This window comes from Astyanax mexicanus, chromosome 23 (assembly GCF_023375975.1).
Source record: "Astyanax mexicanus isolate ESR-SI-001 chromosome 23, AstMex3_surface, whole genome shotgun sequence".
In the NCBI taxonomy this organism is placed as follows: Eukaryota; Metazoa; Chordata; class Actinopteri; order Characiformes; family Acestrorhamphidae; genus Astyanax; species Astyanax mexicanus.
Genome location: NC_064430.1, coordinates 28,974,682 through 29,001,644, shown reverse-complemented (window position 1 = coordinate 29,001,644; position 26,963 = coordinate 28,974,682). Strand labels below are relative to the sequence as shown.

The 26,963-nt window shown below is 41.0% G+C and overlaps 1 protein-coding gene across 2 annotated transcripts in view; it reads left to right on the top strand.

Moving 5' to 3' along the window:
• Window positions 1–26,963, top strand: part of galns (galactosamine (N-acetyl)-6-sulfatase) — a 61,537-nt gene that overhangs the window by 23,263 nt on the left and 11,311 nt on the right. Inside the window, exons 10-12 of one of the 2 annotated variants that reach the window (XM_022665143.2) lie at window positions 7,445–7,581; window positions 7,883–7,985; window positions 15,566–15,687. In XM_022665143.2, coding sequence (XP_022520864.2) covers window positions 7,445–7,581; window positions 7,883–7,985; window positions 15,566–15,687 — 362 coding nt within the window. Of the gene's footprint in view, window positions 1–7,444; window positions 7,582–7,882; window positions 7,986–12,533; window positions 13,626–15,565; window positions 15,688–26,963 lie in introns of those variants that run through there. The other variant, XM_049471047.1, reaches the window with a different exon arrangement.

Sequence of the window (26,963 nt, the reverse complement as noted above, 5' to 3'; positions counted from 1 at the left end):
GTGGTGGTGTATGAGGTGTTGGTGTGTGTTGTGCTGGTAGTGGTACAGTGTGTGGATCAGATGCATCAGCAGTGCTGCTGGAGTTTTTAAACACTGTGTCCACTCATTGGCATATTAAAATATATAAAATGTATGTTACTTTACAGAAATCTGATAGCGAGGTCAAGTTAAAAGCTCCCAGAGAGCCACAGTGGCAAAAAAAAAAAAAAAAAAACACTTTCTCTGAGCTGGAAGGAGAAACCTTGGGATATATCAAGGCTCATAAGAGGGGGCCCATCCTCCTCTGGTCAGACTACTTATAAATAAATGACAAAAAAAGTCATTGTAGTCCTTCTTATAGACAGAAGCTCTGAATCTGAATCTGTTGCTGCAATTTGTTTTGGTCATCCTTTAGTTTTTCCTCAGGCCTCACAGAACACTGCTGGCTGGATGTTTCTGGTTGGTGGACTATTCTCAGTCCAGCGGCAGTGACACCGAGGTGTTTAAAAACTCCAGCAGCATGGCTGCACTGTCTGGTCCACACATTGTACCAGCAGCACAACACTCACTAACACCTCATACACCACCACCATGCTAATCAGTACTAATCACTGTAATTGCTCTGTGGTGGTTTTCTAATTTGTGGGATTCTGAGTATTGAGGAACAGGGTGAAAAGAGGGTAATAATGTAATAATGTATAATGTAATTCTTCTAATTCTTCTCTGCCTTTCTGATATTTTTCTTGGCCTGTCACTTCTGGGTTTAACAAGAACTGTCCCTGTGGTCTTCCATTTCTTTACTATGTTCCTCACAGTGGAAACTGACAGGTTAAATCTCTGAGACAACTTTTTGTATCCTTCCCCTGAACAACTATGTTGAAAAATCTTTGTTTTTAGATCATTTGAGAGTTGTTTTGATGAGCCCATGATGCCACTCTTCAGAGGAGATTCAAATAGGAGAACAACTTGCAATTGGCCACCTTAAATACCTTTTCTCATGATTGGATACACCTGGCTATGAAGCTCAAAGCTCAATGAGGTTACCAAACCAATGTTGTGCTTCAGTAAGTCAGTAAAAAGTAGTTAGGAGTATTCAAATCAATAAAATGATAAGGGTGCCCATACTTTTGCACCGGTCAGATTTTGGTTTAATGCATATTGCACATTTTCTGTTAGTACAATAAACCTCATTTCAATCCTGAAATATTACTGTGTCCATCAGTTATTAGATATATCAAACTGAAATGGCTGTTGCAAACACCCAAATATTTACAACTAAAAATGATTAAGATTAATAGGGGTGCCCAAACATTTTCATTTGACTGTATATATATATAAGGAAGTTCTGCTATTTAGGTTGAGGTGCGAGGAAGATCATCCAATCAAAACCAGGGTAATTTACATAAATCAGTCTTAAAGGCACAGTAAGTAAATCAGGGCAGGATAGGATATGTGGCTGGTAATGGAGAGTGGACCTGGCCGGATGTGGACGTGTAGTGTGTTGGAATGGGCTGGCAGCAGAAAGCATGCAGAGGCATTCCTATAGATGCACAGGGAGGATTGTGTGTGTTTGTGTGTGTGTGTGTGTGTGTGTGTGTGTGTGTGTGTGTGTGTGTGTGTGTGTGTGTGTCACCCCTTAAAGCTGCCAGCAGCCCCATCTCTTGTGTTGTGTTTATCAGCTGAAGGCAAGGGGCTGGCGTGCATTAGACAGGGATAGCAGTCTGTCTGCTCAGATAACTAACACCAGCATTTAACACACACACACACACACACACATACATATATATATATATATATATAGACACATTCGGCAGACAAAAAGAGAAAAGGATAAAGAAATGAAGAGAGTCTGGTCTGGAATAAAGGGGAGGGGTTAGGAGATAAAGAAATGTGTCTTTAGAATATTTTAACTTCTCTCTTTCTTTTCTTTCAGTCCGGTGTGTGTGTGTGTGTGTGTGTGTGTGCGTGTGTGAGTGTGAGTGTGTGTGTTCTTGTACTAGTATCTCTGTAAGGATCAAATGTCCTCACAATAACTTGGGTAGCATAAAGAATTAAGAAAAGTTACATGTATTACATGTATTACATGTATTAGTAATTTTTGGTACTAACTCCTAAACACACTGATCTCAGCACAGATTGAGCTGTTTTATGAGACTATGGTTAGGTTTAGGGTTATTATGGTTAGGGTTAAGGTAAGATTTATGAGTAGGGGGTGGGACAAAAGATTGATGTTGTGATATATCATATAATTTGTGTTTGTGTTATATTGAGTATCGCATAATCACATTTATTTAATAATCATCGTTATTGCACTGTAATTCCCAGCCCTATTTATGAGTAGAGTTGGATTTAGGTTTAGGGTTATAATGGTTATGTAAGTGTATGGTGTATGACTAGGGCTGGGATTAGGTTAAAACGTAGTATGGCTACAGTATTGGTTAAGGGTTAGGGTTAATGTGGCTATGGTTTGGGTTTAGTGTATTGTCAGGGTTGGGTTTAGATGTATACTTAGTATGGCTACAGCATGGGTTAGGGTTATGGTTAGGGGGTAGATTTAGGAATAATTAGTTAAGGCTAGGTTTATGAGTACGGTTGGGTTTGGATTTTGGGTTAATATAGCTATGGTATGGGTTGGGTTTATGAGTAGGGTTAGGTTTGCATTGGGTTAATATAGCTATGGTATGGGTTAGGTTTATGAGGAGGGTTGGGTTTAGGTTTTTGGTTAATATAGCTATAATATGGGTTGTGTTTATGAGTAGGGTTGGGTTTAGATTTTGGGTTAGTATAGCTATGGTATGGGTTGGGTTTATGAATAGGGTTGGGTTTAGGCTAAAGTTTAATGTGGTTAAGATTGGGCTAGGTTTATGAGTAGGGTTGGGCTTAGATTTTGGGTTAATATGTAAGGGTATGATGTATGACTACGGCTGGGATTAGGTTTAGACTTAGTATGGCTACAGTATTGGTTTAGAGTTAGGGTTAATGTGGCTATAGATTGGGTTTAGTGTATGGTCAGGGTTGGATTTAGGTTTAGGGTTAAAATAGTTATGTAAGGGTATGGTGTATGGCTAGGGCTAGGATTAGGTTTAGACGTAGTATGGCTACAGTATGGGTTTAAGGTTAGGGTTAATGTGGCTATGGTTTGGATTAAGTGTAGTTATGAGTAGGGTTAGGTTTAGGTTTTGGGTTAATATAGCTATGGTATGGGTTAGGTGTATGAGTAGGGTTGGGTTTAGATTTTGGGTTGGTATAGCTATGATATGGGTTAGGTTTATGAGTAGGGTTGGGTTTAGGTTTTGGGTTAATATAGCTATGATATGGGTTAGGTGTATGAGTAGGGTTGGGTTTAGATTTTTTGTTAATGTAGCTATGATATGGGTTGGGTTTATGAGTAGGGTTGGGTTTAGATTTTGGGTTAATATTACTATAACATGGGTTTATTATATCATTATGGTTGGCTTTAAGGGTTAATATGGTTAAGATTAAAAACAAGATTCATGCGTAGGGTTGGTTTTAGGTTAAGGGTTAATATGGTTAAGCTAAGGCTAGGTTTATGAGTAGGGTTAGGTTGAGATTTTGGGTTAGTATAGCTATGGTATGGGTTTATTATATCATTATGGTTGGCTTTAGGTTAAGGGTTAATATGGTTAAGATTAAAAACAAGATTCATGCGTAGGGTAGGATTTAGGTTAAGGGTTAATATGGTTAAGATAAGGCTAGGTTTATAAGTAGGGTTGGCTTTAGGGTTAGACTAAATATGGCTACGGTATGGGTTTAGGGTTAGGGTTAATATGGACATGGTTTGGGTTTAGTGTATGGTCAGGGTTGGGTTTAGGTTTAGGGTTAAATAGCTATGTTAGGGTTTGGTGTATGGCTATGGCTGGGATTAGGTTAAGACCTAATATAGGTACAGTATGGGTTGGTTTTATGGTTATGGGTGGGTTTAGGGTTAGGGTTAATATGGGTAAGATTAAGTTCACGTTTATAAGTAGGTTTGGGTTTAGATTTTGGAGTAATATTCATAAATAATCTGTATTTGTTGTAAGTTTAGAGTTAATGTGGATACGGTAAAAGTTTTTGGTTAGTGTTTAATCTATGGGTTAGTAATGATGAGGTTTGTGTTTAATATGGTAATGGTTAGGGTTTAAGGTTAAAGTCATGTATGGGCTGCTATTGTAAATGTTAGGGTTGAGATTATGGTTAGTAAGGTTGCAGGTAGAGTCGGATAAATAAGGATATGATGTAGATTTATGTCTTTACTGATAGGTTAAAACAAATGCGTGTGTACATTAATTTTCATTTTTTATTTTATTTGGCTGGGTAAGAGCTGCTGGGGGTAGCGACAAGTCAACTTTATTAATTGTCTTCTTTGATTTCTCCTTTTTCCTATCTATGTATGTGTGTGTGTGTATGTGTGTGTGTGTGTAGATAATGGAATGTGCCTGTCCCTCCCTGGCTGTGGTGGAAGGAGAAAGGGAAGGAGAATTCACAGAGGCTGATGCAGACTGCTGTATCCCTGCGTGCGTGTGTGTGTGTTTGTGTGTGTGTGTGTGTGTGTGTGTGTGTGTGTGTGTGTGTGTGTGAGCAGCCAGCTGCTCCGGGCTGATAGCGCTATCTGATTGTGAGCGTGCCGTCTCCCTCAAAGGGCCGCTCAGGAGAGAATGGAATGGAAGATCAAGGATGACAGCGAAAAAATGGCATTTTATCGGAAAATAGTTCAAAGTTTATAAATAAAATAAAGCTTTCTTTTTTGCGGCGGGACTGGGCGAGTGAGATAAAACAGCAGCTCTATCCCATCTCTCCTCTCCCCTCTCTCTCTCTCTCTCTAACTCTCCCTCCTCTCTTCTCATTTGCTGAGTGTGTGTGTGTGTGTGCGTAATGCCGCTGCAGCTCAGCTCAGAGGGAGTGCTGGAGAAACGCTGCACTGCGCGCTGATGGACAGCTATTGTCCATCACAAATGGAGAGGAGGTGTGTGTGTCTGTATGTGTGTGTGTGTATGTGTGTGTGTGTAAGTGTGCAGTGGTGTATCACAGACTCTATGACCGTGAGTCACTCTGCTCCTCCTGCTCTGATCACTCTTTCTAAAGCCATGCCTTCAGGGTCTAAACCTGAACACACACTCTCTCTCTCTCATTCTCTCTCTCTCTCTCTCTCTCTCTCTCTCTTTCGCTCTTTCTGATCGTCATTTTTCCTTCCTTCTCTCTATCTATTCAGTTTAAGTGTGCAGTGTGTTAAAATCAGTGATATAATAGCATGGGGTGTGTTACAGGTCGGTAGGGTAACAAGTCAGTTGTGTAACACTGAAGTTTGTTCTGAGGCAATGGTAAGATACCGTGGAGTCATTTGTGTATTTGCACTGTTTGTGTGACAGTTTGAAGTGGGTCAATGGTGTATCAACACTGTGTTACAGGTCACTCGTGTATCAGCACTGTGTTACAGGTCACTGGTGTATCAACACTGTGTTACAGGTCACTCGTGTATCAGCACTGTGTTACAGGTCACTGGTGTATCAGCACTGTGTTACAGGTCACTGGTGTATCAACACTGTGTTACAGGTCACTGGTGTATCAGCACTGTGTTACAGGTCACTGGTGTATCAGCACTGTGTTACAGGTCACTGGTGTATCAGCACTGTGTTACAGGTCACTGGTGTATCAACAGGTCAGTGTGTAGTGTTTTTGAGGTCAGTGGTGTAACACTGTGGAGAATATTGTAGGTCAGTAGTGTATAAATGTTAATTGTGTTACAGTTCGGTGGTGTAACAGTGCATGATATGTTAAAGGAGAACTCCAGTGTGAAATGGACTTTTGTTGTAGTAAAACATGAAAAAAAGTTCTTACCTTTGATGAATAGCATAACCTAACCTCCGTTCTCCCACAGCTTTCTGAGATCCAGAATTGTAACAGTTTGTCCAAACACTCTTCAGACTGGGTGACACAGGGCATAATTTACCCCGATAAATCACTTTTCCCACCGTTATCCAGCTCAAAGTAGCTCCACACCTCCTTGCTAGAATCCGGAGAGCCCTGACCTTTAAAACGAGGTATTAGTAACTAAAAAAGTGCACAAGAAGCTTATTAAAAAAACACTGTTTACATCCTAAAACCCTAGCTTCAGCTCCGAGTCTATGTTAATATATGTCTATGTTATTTTCAGTTCAGTAATGGTGGTGCTACTTTGAGCTGGATGACGGTGTAAAAAAAAAAAAAAGTGATTTATCAGGGCAAATTATGCCCCTTGTCACCCAGTCTGAAGGGTGTTTGGACAAACTGTTAAAATTTCTTGATCTCAGAACGCCGTGGGAGAACGGAGGTGAGCTATTCATCAAAGATAAGTACTTTTTTTTATCATGTTTTACTACAACAAAAGTTCATTTTACACCAGATTTCTCCTTTAAAGGTCAGTGCTGTGAGTAGTGTGTGGTTGTGTAGTTCTTTAGAGGTCATTGGCGTAACACTGTGGAGGGTGTTGCAGGTCAGAAGTGGAACAGTGTGTTTTACAGGTCAGTACTGTGACAGTGTGTAATGTTTTAGAGGTCAGTGGTGTAACACTGTGGAGAATATTGCAGTGCAGTAGTGTATAGATGTTAATTGTGTTACAGGTCAGTGGTGTAACAGTGCATGGTATGTTATAAAGATCAATGCTTTGACAGTGTGAAGTTTTTTACAGGTCAGTAGTGTGACAGAGTGTAGTGTTTTAGAGGTCAGTGGTGTAACACTGGAGAATTTTGTAGGTCAGTAGTGTATAAATGTTAATTATGTTACAGGTTAGTAGTGTACCAGTGCACACTGTTTTACAGGTCAGTGCTGTAACTGTGTAGTGTTTTACAGGTAAGTAGTGTGACCTTGTGGAGTGTTTAGCGGTCAGTGGTGTAACACTGTGGAGAATATTGCAGGTCAGTAGTGTATAGATGATTGTGTTACAGGACACTAGTGTAGTGCATGGTATGTTGAAAGTCAGTGCTTTGACAGTGTGTAGTGTTTTACAGGTCAGTAGTGTGACAGAGTGTAGTGTTATGCAGGTCAGTGGTGTAACACTGTGGAGAATGTTGTAGGTCAGTAGTGTATAGATGTTAATTGTGTTACCGGACAGTGGTGTAACAGTGCATGGTATGTTAAAGGTCAGTGCTGTGACAGCGCATAGTGTTTTACAGGTCAGTGGTGTACCAGTGTGTGTTGCAGGTCAGTAGTGTATCGATGTTTATTGTGTTAGAGTTCAGTGGTGAAACAGTGTGAACTGTTGTATAAATCTGTGGAGCAACAGTGTGTATTGTGTTACAGGTCCATGGTGTAACAGTGTACAGTTTAAATTTGTAACATTTGTGAGTCGTTTCGACAAATAAATAAAAAAGTAAATGTGTCTCCCTCTCTCTCTGTCTCTGTCTCTCTCTCTCTCTCTCTGTCTCTCTCTCTCTCTCTCTCTCTCTCTCTCTCTCTCTCTTTCTCTCTCTCTCTCTCTGTTCTGTAGGTCAGTTCTCAGGTGGGCACTGTGATGGATCTTTTCACCACCAGCCTCGCTCTGGCTGGTCTCGTTGCCCCTGACGATCGGGTCATTGATGGCCTAGACCTTAGTCCAGCCCTGTTCAACAACTCGCTGACAGACAGGTACACACACACACACACACACACACACACAGGCTGCAGGCCTGCAGGCTGCATCTTCTCAGTTATAATGCCGGTGACCCTGACTATCACACTGTTGAGTCTAGACTGGAGCTGGGCTACAATTTACAGCAGAGAGAGATAGAGATAGAGCGAAAGAGAGAGAGAGAGAGAGAGAGAGAGAGAGACCACCCCAGTGTATAGTGTTGTACTGGGTGTACTGGCATGAGGTCGTGATCCTGCAGGGCGGGGTTAATTTATCACGGTGATGCAGCTCACACCAATCCTAATACACACTCTACAGGGCGGTCTTCTATTACCGTGGCAACCAGATGATGGCGGTGCGGGTCGGCATCTACAAGGCACACTATTGGACGTGGAGCAACTCGTGGGAGGAGTTTAACCAGGTGAGAACTAATGAATTGGACTTTGCTCCCTATCTCCTAACCCTTCACTATCTCTTTTATAATGTCCGTATATTGCTCTTTATATTTCCATTTTTTTCTCACTCTTTCTCTTTCTTTCTCCACCCTCTCACTTATTATCTTTCTAGCTATACTTTCAAAGTCTATGTATTTTTCTCTATATTTCCAAAAAATGTGTATATTTATCCCTATATATTTCAGTATATTTACTCCTATATGTTTGCATATTTCAATATATTTATCCTGGTATTTCAGTATATGTCTCTCTATTTTCATCAATATATTTCTCCCCATCACATATATTTTTTTGTATCTCTTTCTTTCATTCCTTTCTTCCTACATTCTTTCTGCCTTTCTATATTTTTTCTTTCTTTTCCTTCACTGTTCTTCTCTATATTTTTTTATCTCTTGCTCCCTTTACTTCGCTCTCTGTTCTGCAGGACACTTTCCCATTTTATAGAGGAAATCCTCTCTCTTGAGGAAAAAGAGTATTATGTGTGTGTGTGTTTGTGTGTTAAATGTATGAGTCGCAAATGAATATTAATGAGGCAGGGAACACTACAGACAACATAAATCATCTGTCAGAGGACTGCACCCCACCCTCCCACTGCTCCTCTCAGACAGACAGACAGACAGACAGACAGACGGGGAGAGAGAGCAACAGACAGAGCAAATGACAGACACACAGATGGGGAGAGAAAGGGACAAACAGTGAGACAGACAGACATAGAGACAGACAGCTGGATTCAGGTTTAGAGTGAGGGAAGGGCTGCCTAAAGATCTGAACACCAATACTGAAAAGTTGACACTGCAAAAACCCAGAACATCAGAAATGAATGGAATATTTTTTATTAATAATAAAGGAAAAAGACAGAAACGATTAACAATGTCATATTTATTTTTAATTTCAAGTAAGAACATAATGTGTTTATGATACTTCATTTTCTCTTTGAGATGTCTGAGAGGAGAGCCCCTCCTAAAGAGAAAATCCTGGTGAATGTCAGTGATGTCATCAGCAAAGTTCAAGAAAAGAAGAATGACAAGAGTCATAGTTCAGTGTTTTACTTCACTTGGTCGCTGAAAAGACTAGGAAACCAGAAAATAAGGCATTTAAATGCTGGGAGACGTTTAAAATTTCAAATCATCTGAAATTTCATGAATTATCATGTGACCTGTGTGGTGTTTGGATGCTGTAAAGAATTTGTAGGATGGATTAAGTGAAGAGTCAGCTCATTTAGTGAATCAGTTCACGAATGGAGTGCAAATTCAAATCAATGATTCAAACCAAACATTGTTTACAAGCGCATTAGTTAACAACAGGCTCTGAGCCACAGGAAAACTCAGAGAGACAAAGAGCTCTCCTCAGATAATTATAATTGAGTTTTTTTTTACAATGGATTGATCACAGGTCGGATGATGACGCAGCAGTTTTAAGAAACAGTAATTTTTTTCTACTGAAAGCACTTCTTACGATGGGGTCCTTCTATTAAAAAGAATGTAACTTTATGTTTCATAGGGATTTTTGACAGCAGTTAATATAAACGTTGGATAACCCAAAACCTCCCAGTCTGTTAGCAGAACAAGATATTACCCAAAAGTTGTTTTTATTGCAGTATATTGTTACTCGTTGCTCTCATCACTGACCTCGCATGTTGTGCTGAGTTCAGCACCCCTGCCAGGAAACGCACTCCCTCTCAGGAGCATGCACCCACGTCTTCTTGGCTTTAACTTTACTTTAAAAAATAAAAGTACCCAAGATACTGTTCTAAGCCTCGCTGACTCGTAAGAAATAAGGAAAAAGAAACGTCACCATAGTTGTGCCTAAATCTGCACCCCCGCCAGGAAAAGCACCCTGTCTCAACAGCACCTGTGCACAGTCTTCCTGATAAAAGCGGAGATAATTGCTTTAGCTAACCTTAATTAGAAATGCACTTACAAGAGGGGGTGCTTTTCATGGCGGGGGTGCAGATTTCAGCGCACTTTCAAAATAAAATTTTATTTCAAAACAGTTTTTCTTCTTTTTCTGCAGTATCATTTTTGGGGGAGACATGTCGAACACATCCCCCCCGTTTCTATTGAAATACATTTGCAGTATCAATATACCGTACAACTCTAACTCTAAGATTCACTCTAAGTTCGGTTCTCCGGGTTTTATCGTAGTTTCGCTTGAGTAACTGATATCTTGTCTTGGTAGAACGTCGTCAGTGTTCTTCACAGCCGCAGCCCTGGCCTTTCTGCTCTGAGTTTGTTTTATGGCCCATCGGCCGCTTAAATTGCTCTCTCCTGGAGGGCCGCTGAATCAATAGCCGCCTCCTTTATCAGCTCATGTGAACTGGAGTGGAACTTCGCAAATAATGGCGGCTGATTGCCTGTGAGCTGTCTATCGATTGGCCGAGCGGGCCGAGGACGGCTGGAGAGGAGAGGAGAGAGGGCTCAGGTCGTTCCACCTCGCGGTTAATATGTTTTTGGGGGTCTCTGCCGGGGGTGGGGGGCTTCAGAGGTGGCTGCTGAGATTCAAAAGCATGCTCTGACCTTTGAGCGTCCGTCCCTTGCCGTCTCGCACGCTTGCTCGATGCTGTGCGTAATTTAAAGATCTGAACACGCTGGAGCGATGACGAGCGACGTGAGCGCGTGGAGACGCTGCATTAGGCGGTTTCTCCTTGCCCTCCTCTTTAAAACAGCCGTTTTTTTTTTCTCTTCCTCCCGATTTGTTTGCTCTTAAACTTGGCTGAAATGATGACTTAATAGTATCGGTCACGCGGACGCCTTCCTCTCCAAACTCACGCGGGTCACTGGAGTGCGAAATGAGAAATTTCACAGAATAAGTGCTTTTTGCATCCGATGCTCCTTCTCGCACTGAAAAAAAGTGAAATATGAAATAGTTTATTGTGGTTCATGCCGGCCCCAGCTATTAGTCGGATGGCTGGATTATGTATATGTCTCTTCTTTTATGAATTTCACTCTGAAAAGCCATTAATGAACGCCTTTGATTGGCAGCTTGTTGCCGGGCGAGCTCAATGGTTCAGTGGTCTGTTAAGGATTGCCTCTGAACCTGTTTTATTTTACGCAAAGCACCATTGAAATATGAAAAGAATTGACATTTAAAGAACATATTTATTCAAATTACTACTAATATTACTTGCTGTAGCACATTATAAGAACTATAATAACTTGTAAACTAGTTGTTCTGTTGGATACACTAATCATCAATAAATATCTGCACCCAGAAGGAAGTATCAGATTGTAATGACACTCAGAAGGAAGATAAAGGTTACCAAAAACAATAAACAATTACAAATTTAGACGGATATGGGCAATATTTATTGAGCTACAAGTGCATACGTAGTGGCTAAGTGTCTGGCATCTCAGAGTTGTAGCTGTATTTTCACTGTATACCTGTAACTCTTCCTCTTCACAACTTTACAACTGATGCTCTCAAACACTTTATTAAGAGACAGGAAATTCAAGTAATTAGCTCTTGACGGGTTCAGCACAGCTGTTAACTGAAAGCCTGAATTCCAGATGTCTCTACCTCACAAAACCTGACTGAGAACATCCAGCTAAAATGTGCAAAACTGTCTTATCTTAACAAGAGATGGATTAATCACAGATCGGATGATGACACTGCAGTTTTAAGAAACTCAGTAGTGTTGGGTCCTGTGTTTTTAATTTATTCTACTGAAAGCACTTCTTACTATGGTGTCCTTCTATTAAAAAGAATGTAACTTTGTTTCATAGGGATTTTTGGCAGCAGTAAATATAAGTGTTAGATAACCCAAACCCTCCCAGTCTGTTAGCAGAACAAGATATTACTCAAAAGTCGTTTTTAATGCAGTATATTGTTATTGTTGATTCATTTCTCTCATCACTGACCGCAGATGTAAAGCAAGCCGATGCTGTGCTGAATTTAGTACCCCCGCAAGGAAACGCCCCCCTCTAGGGAGCACGCACCCATGTGTTCTTGGCATTAATTTTACTTAGAAAATGGAAATACTCAAGATATTGTTCTAAGACTCCCTGAGAAAGAAACGTCACCATAGTACCTTAATTAGAAATGCACTTCCAAGAGGAGGTGCTACTTAGAAAAATCTAAAATCTAAAATATATTTTAAATAATTCTGTTTATTTTTAATTTTTTTTTTTTAAAACATTGGAAGGTGTTTCTACACAAATAATTGAAATACTGAGTAAAAGAAGGAACAGATGGACTATAGTCTGTCTATTTTTTTTTTGTGAATTTCACCCTAAAAGCCATTAATACAGACGTCTGTTCAGGATTTCCACTGAATACTGCTTTTAACACAGAGCACTTTGCAGTGTTCCTCTGCAGTATAAAAAGAATTGACATTTAAAGATCATATTTAGCTACAGGTTTGGTATTTTCTTATGTGAGTGAATCCTGAGTCATTTACTTAAGAGGTGTTCCTTAAGGTGTATTCCTCCTCCTGCACTGGCTATAACCTGTTCGCTGGGTTTAAAGCTGTGTGTGTGTGTGTGTGTGTGTGTGTGTGTGTGCTGTATTATTAATAGGCAGAGCTGCCCGGGTTCACTCCCAGGCGCTCGGGCTGAGCCTGGCGGGACCTGCCACTGTTTCATGCCTCCCAGATCAGTGGAAAAAAGACAGAGCCGAGTGTCAGGCCAGATCACAGGGGACCCAACTACTGCTCTCGACTGTGTGTGTGTGTGTGTGTGTGTGTGTTTCTCATCTGCCCCCTGCTGAGAACAGGCCCAGTGTAGTCCCTTGGTGGCCGTGTACAACCTCCTCAGTACACACAAACACACACACATGGACAACTACACACAAATACACTTATACACACTATGACACTACGGCCGGCTTGTGTTGTGCACATAAAAATATAAAGAGAATTTTATGACCTCTCCCAGGCACACACACACATCTATACTAGTGCATCTCAAAAAACTAGAATATCATTGGAAAGTTACTTTATTTCAGTAATTCAGTTCAAAATGAGAAACACATATATTATATAGATGTATTAAACACAGAGTGATCTATTTTAAGTGTTTATTTCTTTTATTGTTGATGATTACGGCTTACAGACAATAAAAAAAAAAACAAGAATCAGTGTCTCAGAAAATTGCAACATTATATAAAAACCATTGGTACTTTTGGCAGTGTGGGCAGTGTGCCAAGTCCTGCTGGAAAATGAAATCTGCATTTCCATGAAAGTTGTCGGCAGCAGAGGGAAGCATGAAGTGCTGTAAGATTTTGTGGGAAAACAAAACTGCACTGACTTTAGACTTGATAATAAATCACAGTGGATCAACACCAGCAGATGACATGACTCTCTCCAAACCATCACTGATCATCAGTAAATTTTACATTTCATTCAGAAATCAAGGGATCAGAGTCTGGAGGAAGAGTGAAGAGACACAGTCCAAACTGCTTGAGGTCTAGTGTGAAGTTTCCACCAATCAGTGATGGTTTGGAGAGACGTGTCATCTGCTGGTGTTGTTTAATAATGTGTTTACCTGTAATTAGGTTTGGTATACTCTAGGGGGAGGGGCTACCTGTTTATATACTGCCTAGAAATGGAAATGCCTAGAAATTCCCTGAGGGTAGCAGATGCTGTGCTAAACCTGTGTTGAGGGATGTACAGTACAGGCCAAAAGTTTGGACATACCTTCTTTCTTAATTTCATTACAATTTAAATTGTAGATTCTCACTGAAGCATCAAAACTATGAATGAACACATGTGGAGTTTTATGTACTTAACAAAAAAAGTGAAATAACTAAAAAAATATATTTTTATATTCTAGATTCTTCAAAATAGCCACCCTTTGCTCTAATCACTGCTTTGCACACTCTTGGCATCATTCTCTCAATGAGCTTCAAGAGGTGGCCACCTGAAATGAAAAGTTTTCCAACAGTCTTGAAGGAAGGAGTTCCCAGAGGTGTTTATTAGCACTTGTTGGCTCTTTGCTTTCTTCACTCTGTGAAGCTCCAGCTCACCCCAAACCTCAAATCTGGATTGGGTTCAGGTCCGGTGACTGTGGAGGTCAGGTCATTTTTGGTAAGAACATAAAACTCCACATGTGTTCATTAATAGTTTTGATGCTTCAGTGAGAATCTACAATGTAAATAGTCATAAAAATAAAGAAAATGCATTGAATAAAATGATGTGTCCAAACTTTTGGCCTGTACTGTATGTGTGTTGATGATTAGACTGCAGTCACACTCTGAGCCCTCTGTTGAGACGCAGTTTACTGTTTTTCTTTCTCTTTTATTGCACCAAAATAAAGGTGAAGGGGAAAACCCAACACTGCTATTTTTTCTGCTATTTTATGGTAGAACAGGTACATGCTTTTATCAAAACATGTATTCTATAATGCAGTTTTCTTTTCATAATTAATATGTTCATAATAAAGTTCATCGGATTATAAGGCGCATTAAGCGACACTAGTAAACTAGTAAGGATGCCTACATCGAAGTGAGTAAGGGTGTCACCAGTAAACAAAAATGTAAATTCTTCTAAAAAAAACATTTTCTTTTAAAGTCAAACGAGCGCTGGATGTTAATCTACACAGATTTTCCCCTAAAAAACATTTATTTGGGTGAATAAAGCGCTTCTGTTTATTTACAGAAAGCTTAAATTTCCAAAATGTTGTCTAAAGGTGAGTTTCAGTGAAGTTTCTCCAGCACTAAGGCTGGGTTCAGCTGCATTAGCATTAACCGCAGCACTAGCAGGACGTAAAAGCCGGCCAATAGCGCTAGACTGAGGAACCCTGAGTGTTCTGGTAACCCAGCGCTGGTAAATCAGCTAGCGCTTGGTCCCACGTTGCTTGTTTCAACACAGTAAACACAGAATACACTCCCAATATACTCACCAGCGAACAAGCTAGTGCTGCGGTTAGTGGCTAATGCTAATACTGCTCCAGCTTTGGTGCTGGAGAAACTTCACTGAAACTCCTGTATAATGCTGTACTTCAGCGGAGTGTCTTTACTGCTCCTTAATACCTGACTGGTAAAATTCATAAATAAGGCACTGGTGATTTTTGGGAAAATTAAAGAATTGTAAGTGGGTCTTATAGTGCAAAAAATACAGCAGTAAAGATACAATATATTTTTTTTTGTATTGCAACCAATAAACAAGGAAAAAATATATAAAAATAGGGATTCTGGTATTATGTGCTGTATCCAGAGTAACAAGGATTCTCAAAACTTTATTAATCTTAATTTTGGGAAAGTATAAGAAATAAACATTATGCTTTTACAGTGTTAGGAGCATTCTTTTCTTGATATATTCAACTTGATGTATTTCTTTGGTTGTCCCACATAAACACACACACACACACACCACACACACACACACACACCGTCTGTCCAGTCGTCGCTGGCCTGTGCTGTGATGTGGATGTTGATCCTGCCTTGTAGACACAGAGTTATTGACATGCCGCTACATGTCCCCATCCATCACGTCTCCTAAGTGAATTGTCTCCTGAAGGACACTTCAGCTCTGTCAGCGTCCCGCTTGCTCCTGTCCGTCCACACTGAGGACACGTCCAGCTCACTGTGTCCGTTCTGCTCTCTCACACAGGGCATAAACTTCTGCCCAGGCCAGGAGGTCGCTGGGGTCACCACCCACACCCAGCAGGAGCACACCATGCAGCCACTCATCTTCCACCTGGGGCGGGACCCTGGGGAGAAATACCCAATCAGGTAAATTACTGTGTGGATCGTGTGAACATTATAGAGCATTGTAGAGCGCCCCCATGCTTCTTTTAAGGTATTACAATCTGTCAGAATGAACATGTGAATCGTATAAACATTTTAGAGCACCCCCTATTTTTCCTGCAGCGAATTACAATCTGTCAGAGTAAGCGTGTGGATCATATGTACATTATAGAGTGCCCCCTATGCTTCCTCTAGTGTAATACAATCTTTCCTAATTAGGGCTGAACGATTAATTGCATTTGCGATAATCTCGCGATATTTTAAAACGAGATTCTCTAACCGCACAAGCTGCGATTTGACAGGTCACGTGCCTTGGAAGTGAGCCGAGCCGAGCCGAGGACGAGCGGAGCAAACCCGAGCAGGAGGCAGGGAGGTGGAGAAGTGAAGTCAACACAGCGCACGGGCGTTTTCACACCAGCACTATTTGGTCCGGTTAAAACAAACTCTGGTCCGTTTGTAACTTTAGTGCGGTTCGATTGAGCAGGTGTGAAAACAGTAAAAACGCACTCGGGTGCGGATCAAAAGAACCGGACCGAGACCAGAGGAGGCAGCGCAAACGAACTCCGCCGTCAGCGCTGCGTTCACTGCTCACAGCCGCGTGACTCTGTTTATTATGTATAAATCTGCGCTGCACGTAGAAACACTGTGTTTGAAAGTGCAGTGTTTCAGCGTTCAGTGTTAAAGCACAGATATCTTCTCCCTGTATTTATTTTTTCGTATATTTAGATTTAATGTACTCCCGTGTCAGACAGCTCTGACCAATCAGAGGACACAGGCTGCTCGCGTGGTTTATTGATGCGCATTTTGGTGCGTTTACATTTATGTCTATGTGAAACCAGACCGAACAGAGCGAGAAAACGCTCCAAGTAAACGAACTTGTTAACTGATTTGGACCAGAGAAACGAACTACAGGTGTGAAAACGCCCTTAACTTGTTGCACAATGGTTTCAGGCTCGACAGAAGCTGACGCAACTGAAAGTCTAATACCAAAGAGGGGCAGCACATCAGTTGTGTGGAATTACTTTGGCTTTAAAAAAAAAGATGCTGCTTAACGTCAGGTACTGTGCAAAACGTGCCTTGCTACTGTTGCTACGACGCGAGGTAACACTACAAACCTTTTTCAGCGTTTAAAAAAGCACCACAAAGCCTCGTATGGTATTTGCAAGGCTAAAATGCCAACGACCAGTGCTGCATCTTCAAATACAGAAAATAACGAGTTGGTTAAAGCAGATTCTCTTTATGTTTTTTGCACTTTATTTTTTTATGATGTTACTAGCTGGAGAGCAGTAAGTTAATTTTTGTTTTATATCTATTGTTTTTTCTATTTAAAAAGAAATGGTGAAAAGGAAAAGCTATTTATCTATTTATTTTTGTATTAAAAAAAACAAATGATGAAAAGGAAAAGCATAGATTTGTTTGCTTTATTGTTATCTGTGCTTTAAATAAATCTGACATTGTTTATTATTAAACAGATTGCTTCTGTTTGTTGAAAAATACTTGAGAAGACATAAAAAAATCGCATTTTAAATCACAATCGCAATGTATAGATAAAAAATTGCAATTAGATTATTTTCCAAAATCGTTCAGCCCTAGTCCTAATGAACAAATAGATAATATGTACATTAAATATCATTATAGAGTGCCCCCAATGTTTCCTGTAGTGTACTACAATCTGTCAAAATGTACATTAAGTAACATTTTAGAGCACCCCCTATGCTTTCAGTAGTGTATTACAGTCTTTCAGAATGAACGTGTGGATCTTATGAACATTAAACAGCATTATATAATACTCTGTACACTTCCTATAGTGTACTACAATCTATCAGAATGAACAAATGGGTCATATAAACAGTGTAGAGCATTATAGAGTGCCCCCTATGTTTCCTACAGTAAATTACAATCTGTCAGAAGGAACCTTTGGATCATAACATAGTATAGAACATTTTAGAGCGCCCCTACACCTCCTGCAGCATACTACAATCTATCAGAATGAATATATGGATCATAAAAACAGTATAGAGCATTATAAAGTGCCCCCTATGCTTCTTGTAGTGTACTACAATCTGTCAGAATTACCGAATGGATAATATGTACTTTAAAGGGCATTATAGGGTGCATTATAGTGTATTACAGTATGTGAAAATGAATGTGCGGATTGTATGAACATTATAGAGCATTACAGAGTGCCCCCTTTATTTCCTGCATTGTATTACAGTCTGTCAGAATGAACGTGAGACTCTAATAACCATCACATAGCATTATAGCATACTTCCTATGCTTCCTGTAGTATACTACAATCTATTAGAATGAACATATGGATCATATAAACAGTATAGAGCTTTAGAGAGTGCCCCCTATGCTTCCTGTAGTGTACTACAATTTGTCAGAAGGAACGTGTGGATCTTCTAAACTTTATAGAGCATTATAGCGTACCCCCCTACGCTTCCTGCAATCCACTACAATCTATCAGAATGAACATATGGATCATTTAAACAGTATATAGCATTATAGAGTGCCCCTGTTGTTTCCTACAGTGTTCTATAATCTATCAGAATTAACATATGGATCATATAAGCAGTATAGAGCATTATAGAGTCCCCGCTTTGTTCCCTACAGTGTACTATAATCTGTCAGAATAAACATATGGATCATATAAACAGTATAGAGCATTATAGAGTGCCCCCTTTGTTTCCTACAGTGAACTATAATCTATATGAATTAACATATGGATCATATAAACAGTATAGAGCATTATAGTGTGCCCCCTATGCTTTCTGTAGTGTTTTACAGAATCTTTTTGTTTTCAGAATGAACACAGCATTTTAAAAACAATTTAATGGATATTGATTCATATTGCCCCCTACATGTGCTGTAGTGTATTACCGTCTGTCATGATGAGAGAGTGGACCATATAAACATTAAGGACATTAAGGAGCACATTTAAATTCAACAATAGAAAGCTATAAAAGCCTTATCAGCCAGTAGTATATTACAGTCTGTCAGAATGACGGCATGGATCAAATAAATGTTTTAATAAAACACACCAGCGAATTTGTCAAATAATTATTGCAGCTCTGCCGGTGTCTGTGTCTCATTCATCTGCCCGGGCTGACCACAGCCTGCTGGTGAAAAGAGGGGAGGAGGGATGGAGGGGTGGTGGTGGGAGGGTGGTGGTGGTGCAGCACTGAATCCTTCAGATCGATACTGATTCCGGCACTGGCCGTGCGCTACAGATTGATCTGTGCAGTCTGAAAAAGACTGATTAATCGCTGCTCTTTGTGATTGCAAACAGCGCCTTTTAAAGATCGCTATCTGCACACGCACCGGCGGCGGATAAAATTGCGGGACAGATCGTTCTGACGGAGATGGACGGGGCGCTGGTTAATGAACACTCTCGCGGTCATCCGAGCGCGGACCGGTCAGAGTTAAACGTGCTTGAGAAAGGCAGCGGTCACAGAGGAGGAAATCTGTGGGGATAGTCATGAATGTAGAAGAGCTCTCAGATGAGGGAGGGAGGGGGGGAGGGAGGGAGGGAGGGTGCATTAGAATGCATTGTGTGTTGGTTGCATGTGCGGCTCAGGAACCCAGAGCTGTGGACCTCTTTGAGGTATTAGATCATATGTACATTATAGAGCATTATAGAGTGCCCCCTAGGTTTCCTGTGTTGTATTACAATTTGTCAGAAGGAGTGTGTGGATCATATTTACATTATATACGTTATTGTAAAAATAAACTTCCTGTAGTGGTTTTCTCCCTGTCAGATAACCATGCAGATTATATAAACATTGTATTGCATTATGAAGAGCCCCCTTATGCATGCTTTATTGTATTACAATTTGTCAGAATGCCTGTGTGGACCTTATTAATATTAAATAATAATATAGGGTACTTGTATTAATTAAAAACAGCTTCCTGTAGTGTATTACAGACTGTCAGAATGAGTGTGTGGATCATATGAACATGTGTAGAGCATTATAGAGTGTCCCCTATGCTTCCTTTAGTGCATTGCAGTCTGTTAGAATTACCTTATGGTTCTTATGAGCATTATATAGTGCCACCCACATTTTCTCCTATAGTGTATTACAGTATGTTAGAACAACTGTGATGACCATATGAGCATTATAAAACACTATAGAGTGCCCCTTATGTGCCCTAAAGTGTCTTGTAGTCTGTCAGAATGACTGTATGGTTCATTTGGACATTATAAAACACTATAAGCGCCCATTATATGCTCTATATTGTATTGCAGTCTGTCAGAATGACTGTATTGCTCATATGATCATTGTAGAGCATTGTGTCCCATATGTGTCCCATAGTGTATTGCAGTCTGTCTGAATGACTGTGCGGCTCATATGAACATTATAGAGCATTATAGAGCACCCTCTATGTGTCCTACTGTTTGTTACAGCCTGTCAGAATGCCCATATAGATTGTATAAAAAGTATAGAGCGTTATAATGCACCCCCTATACTTTATGCAGTGTATTACAGTCTCTTAGAACAAATGTATTGCTCATTTGAACATTATAGAGCACTATATACCGCCCCCTATGTGTCCTATAGTGTATTGCAGTTTGTCAGAATGACTGTATGGATCATATAAACTTTATATAGCACTCTAGAGTGCCCCTTATGTGTCCTATAGTGTATTGCAGTCTGTCAGAATGACTGTATATGAACATTATAAAGCACTATAGAGTGCCCGCTATGTGCCCCATAGTGTATTGCAGTTTGTCAGAATGACTGTACGGCTCATATGAAGATTGTAAAGCATTATAGAGCGCCCTCTTTGTGTCCTACAGTTTGTTACAGCCTGTCAGAATGCCAATATAGAATGTATAAAAAGTATAGAGCATTATAATGCGCCCCCTATAATTTATGCAGTGTATTAGAGTCTGTTAAAACAACTGTGATGATCATATAAACATTATAGAGTACTATAGAGTGTTCCCTATGTGTCCTATAGTGTATTGCAGAATGACTAGAAGTTGAGAAAAATCAGACCAGGCATTGATAAATGCAGAATAGCTCTCAGATGAAAGCAGCGAGGGTTCATTAGAGTGCACTGTGTGTTTATAGCATGTGTTTCTGAAGATGTTTGGCTGTGATGGTGCTGAACTTTGGCTGTGGACCTCTTTGGATCATCAGAGCGCTTTGCCCTCAACCTCCAACCACAGCGCTGCGTGTGTTTATTGACTGAGCCGGCTTGATCGGCCTTTATTTGCCTTTAGTTGCATTTTTTCAGTAAGATTAGCCCTCCAACCCTCAGGCTGTTGAAATCCCTCAGGCTCTCTCTCTCTCTCTCTCTCTCTCTCTCTTTCTCACTCTCTCCCTCTCTTTCTCTCTCTCGCACAAGCTCACTATCTCACACTCGCATGCACACACAATCTCTTTATTTATCTATCCTCTCTCTATCCCTCTCACTTTATCACACACATACACACACATAATCTCTTTATTTATCTGTCCTCCTCTCTCTCTCACCCTCTCTCTCTCTCTCTCTCTTTCGCTCTCTCTCTCCTCCACACAATCACATTCTTCCCTTTTTATCTTGTAAAGGCATCTCATACCCATGCACTCTCTCTCTCTCTTTCTCTCTTTCTCTCTTTTTCTCTCCCTCATCCCTCTCTTTTTAATCCCCACTTTTCCATCCTCCTCTTTCATTCCCACCGCCTTGATTTCTTCTTCTCTCTTGAAGTGAGATGGAATAATTAAACATTAATGTTGTTTTTGATCTCTCCATCCCTCTTTGCTTGACTGGACTCGCGCCCCTCCGCTCGAACGAGTGAAAGAGAAGGGTTGGGGGGGGGGGGGGTGAAAGATTCTCCAAAGAAATCGATAGCTGTGTTGAACGCTGGAGAATTTATTTGGCTGGCTTTCAGAGAGTGTTCTTGTTGTGTCACACCCCCATCCCTCCATTTCTGTAGTGTGTGTGTGTGTGTCTGTTCGAAGAGAGGCGTCTTTGGAAGTGCCTGAGTGGACCTTACACCACCCCCTCCTCCCCTCTGGTTCTCTCTCTTCCTCTCTCTTTTTTTCTCTCTCTCTCTCTCCGCCATTGTCAGGCTGTAGTCCTGGTGCTCCCTGGGCTCCCAGCTGGAGTGGCCCATGCTCATTAATCTCTGTCTGCACCTAAAGAGCCACTTAAGATGATGTAGAGCCTGTCTCTATACATACCTCTAGTCCTGTGGCAGGCTGACAGCACATCCCAGCCCAACACAGCACATTCCAAGCCAGCGTGGTGCATCCCAAACCGGTATGATGAAAAATCAGGCTTTCAAACCCAAAGGGACATCCCAACACAGCACAACCTGACCCAACATGCCACATCCCATCACAGCATGATGCATCCAGAACCAACAGGGACATCATAATCCAACACTTCACATCCCATCCCAGCACTGCACGTCACTTCCAAACACTCCACATCCCACCCCAACACTTCACATCCTATCCCAGATTGGCACATCCTATTTTATATCAACCTCACACATTCTGACAAACCACTCAAACACACCACCCCCATCCAAACATAGCCCATTCCATCCCATATAAAGTCAACACATCCCATCCCATCCCATATAAACTCAACACATCCCATCAAAAACACAGCCCATTCCATAAAAACCTAACACATGCCATCCTAAACAAACTCAATATATCCCATCCAAACACATCCCATCCCATACCAACTCAACACATTCTATCCAACCATGCACACCCATCCAAACACAGCACATCCCATCCAATATCATCCTAACACATTCCATCCAAATACAGCCCATCCCATATAAACTCAACACATCCCTTACAAACACAGCACATCCCATTTTATATAAACTCAACAAATCCCATCCAAACACAGCACATCCCATTCAATATCATCTTAACACCTCCCATCCCATATAAACTCAACACTTCCCTTTCTAAACGAACTCAAAATATCCCATCCAAACACATCCCATCCCATATCAGCTCAACACGTTCTATTCAACCACCGCACACCCATCCAAACACAGCACATCCCATTTTATATACTCAACACATCCCATCCACACACATCATATCCTATCCTATCCTATCCAATAACAACTTAACATGTTCTATCCAGCCACCGCACACCCATCCAAACACACCACACCCATTGAAACACAGCACATCCCATATAAACTCAACACATCCCATATAAACTCAACACATCCCATCCAAAGACATCCCATTTTATATAAACTCAACACATTCTATCTATCTATCTATCCATCTATCCATCTATCCATCTATCCATCTATCCATCTATCTATCTATCTATCTATCCATCTATCCATCTATCTACATCCCATCTAATATCAACTCAACACATTCCATTCAAATCCCACACACCCATCCAAACACAGCACATTCTATTCCATATAATCTTAACACATCCTATCCCAACACAACCAATTTTCATTTCAATATAGAATATAGAACAGCCTTTTTTGTAGTTTTTGCTATAAAATTCTCATTCTCTCTCCCACCACTTCCTCCATCTCTGGCCATTACTGTTCATAACACTGCGTATTTTGGATGTTTTGTTGGATGTTTTGTTTACTTAAACGGTTTGATTGACCAGAAAACCTCAGAAATGAGCACTTACCCCATCACCCTCCTCCACCCTTCATCTGCAGACCTCCTCCCCTCAGCTCGTTATCTGAACGGCAGCATTCTCGGATGTTGTATGGATGATGAATGAGGGAGGTCAACAGTACTGTGGTCTCTGTTCTGACCTTGCTAACCAGGACAGCTGACCAAAAAAGGGACTGATAGAAGGGTCTCTGGATGTGGGCCCTGTCCCAGCAGCCTGAACCCCCTCCCCCCCACCTGCCCCACCCCAGCCAGTGGCCCTGCCACCCTGCGGCGAGCACTTAAGCCCTGAGGCTAATGTAGCCGGCGGCTCGAGCCTCATCTGCTGCCGACAAGCGTTTCAGCCTCCAATCAATAGTCCTTCCTGAATTGCTCAATTTCCACAGAGAAAGAGAGAGAGCGAGAGAGAAAGAGAGAGAGAGAGAGAGAGAGAGAGAGAGAGAGAGAGAAAGGGCAGAGGTATTTGATTGTCTCTTCAGCTCAATTCCCTCGTTTTCTGCCAAGTGTGTGTGTGTGTGTGTGTGTGTGTGTGTTTATGCTTGACATCTTTTATTTATCCATCCAGTTGCACTTATCTGTGTTTTGATCATGAGAGTGCTGGGTTACAGGGTTGTCTTATACAAAGTTTTATATTTGGTCTTTTTTTATCTAGCTTGTTTTTAAAGTCGATACACTTCCTATCATTTTTAAGATATTATCATTGTTTAAAACACTTCTGGAGATGGTCTAAGATGCATATAAACCAGATATACATCCTAACACTCAAACCAGTTCAGAAGATGGTCTGAGACGCATTTAAACCAAATACAAACGCTCAAACCACTTCAGAAGATGGTCTGAGAAACATTAAAAAAAGAGACACATCCAACCACTTAAAACACTTCAGAAGGTGGTGGGATCGTTTACCATCTCAACACCTTACCAACCACTTAGCAACACCATTGCAACCACCTTAATTTAATTCAGGATCAGTTAATTACCTACCTACCTTGATCCCTCTTTCCCTCTTAGCAACACCACTTAAACCACCTAGCATCCCCCCTACCAAACATCTAGCAACACCATTGCATCCACCTCAACATCTTACCAACCACTTAGCAACACCATTGCAACCACCTTAATTTAATTCAGGATCAGTTAATTACCTACCTACCTCGATCTCTCTTTCCCTCTTAGCAACACCACTTAAACCACCTAGCATCCCCCCCTACCAAACATCTAGCAACACCATTGCAACCACCTTAATTTTCTTTGGGATCAATAAATTACTTACCTACCTCTATCCCTCTATCTCTTAACAACATCCCTGCTACCACCTAGCAACAACACTTAAACCACCCAGCAACACCTTACCAACCAATTAGCAACACCATTGCGACCACCTTAATTTCAATCAGGATCAATAAATTACCGACACACCTCTTAAGTATCTCTTACCTACTCTCTTAACAGCACCCCTGCAATCACCTATAGCAACCCCTTAGCAACAATATTGCTACCACTTAGCAACCTCTTATCAACAAGTTAGTAACATCATTGCAACCATCCAGCAACCTCGTACCTACCATTTAGCAAAACCATTGCAACCACATTTCCTTCAGAAACAATAAATTATCAACTTACCTACCTACCTACCTCTTAGCAACACCCCTGCAACCACCTAGCATCCACTTAGCAACACCATTGCTATCACTTAGCAACCTCCGAACAAGTTAGCAACATCATTGCAACCATCTAGCAACCCCTTACCAACCACTTACCAGTACTATTGCAACCACCTTAATTTCCTTTAGAATTAATAAAGTACCTACATACCTACCTACCTCCCTCTTAGCAACACCCCTGCAACAACCTAGCAACCACTTAGCAACACTATTGCTACCACTTAGCAACCTCTTAACAAGTTAGCAACATCATTGCAACCATCTAGCAACCCCTTACCAACCATTTACCAGTATTACTGCAACCACCTTAATTTCCTTTAGAATTAATAAAGTACCTACATAACTACCTACCTCCCTCTTAGCAACACCATTGCTACCACTTAGCAACATCTTAACAACAAGTTAGCAGCATCATTGTAACCCCTTCCCAACCATTTAGCAATGCCATTGCAACCACCTTAATTTCCTTCAGGATCAATGAAGTACGTACTTACTTACCTACCTCCCTCTTAGCAACACCATTGCTACACCTCAGCAACCGCCCAGAAACCCAGAATTACCAGTGAAATGTATTTGCCTGGATAAAGGCATGTCTTTGGTCATTTTTTGGGGTATTTTTTTAAGTGTTTAAGTAATAAAAATGATTTGTCAAGAATTGCAATTAGATGTACTGTATTTGTGTGTGCCTAAGTATGTGTGTGTGTGTGTGTGTGTGTGTTTTAGAAGTGCAGGGGTTGTGAATCACTAATCAGTGTGGTGACACCTGAGCAATACCCCTGCCCCCTGGGTGCCATGCATTATAAATCAAAAGCCCGCATTTGCATGCAGTGTTATTATAATTTATGCCCCTGCGCTGGCAGTGGGGAATCTGCGGGATAGCAGCGATGCTAACGAAGCGTGCTGACCGAGGACTTTTCATTGTTCGTCTGGACCCTCGGCATAAATAAACATGCTAGCGTTAATTATTGATTCAGGACTTAAGGGGTCCGCAGGCTCAGCGCATTGTGGGGAAGGTGGTAGCGCAGGCCAGGCACATGCCCAACCCTTTGTCGAACCATCTGATGCTGACTGTACGTGAAAACGATTATTCCGCAGCTCTAGATCACATATCTCCATCTTCACTACGCAGAAACAGATCAAACACTCGCGCTTGAGAGGAGAGGAGATGATAAAGTGATGCCCTCTGATTCCTATTCTGTTCTGGTAGATTTCTAGTACGGTTCCTAGTTCAATCATAACTGATTAGTCCAGCTGTTCTGCTCACTGAGAACCGTGAACACACCCAGAACCTTTACTAGCGGGCAGCTGACCGGAGGCAAGACGTCTGAAGAAGTGTGTGCTGTTATAGTTGCAAGAAAAAGTAAGTGAACCCTTTGGGATTACTTGGATTTCTGCATGAATTGGTCATCTAATGTGTTCTGATCTTCATCTAAGTCACAACAATAGACAAACACAGTCTGCTTAAACTAATACCACACAAAACATTCTATGTTTTCATGGTTTTATTAAACACAACATGTTAACATTCACAGTGCAGGGTGGAAAAAGTATGTGAACCCCTAGGCTAAAGACTTTTCTAAGAGCTATTTGAAGCCAGGAGTCAACCAACCTGATGAGATTGGATGTGTTGGTTAAAGCTGCCCTTCCCTATAAAAAAACACACAACAGTTTTGAGTTTGCTGTTCTTAAAAAGCATTGCTTGATGTGAATTATGCCTTGCACTAAAGAAAAGACCTACATTCAAGAATTGTTGACCTACATGAAGCTGGAAAGGGTTACAAATGCATCTCTAAAAGTCTTGATGTTCATGTGTCCACGGTAAGACAGACGCTCTACAAATGGAGAAAGTTCAGCACTGTTGCTTCTCTCCCTAGGCATGGTCGTCCTGTAAAGATGACTGCAAGAGCACAGCGCAGAATGATCAATGAGGTGAAGAAGAATCCTAGAGTTTCATCATTCAGACTTACAGAAATCTCTG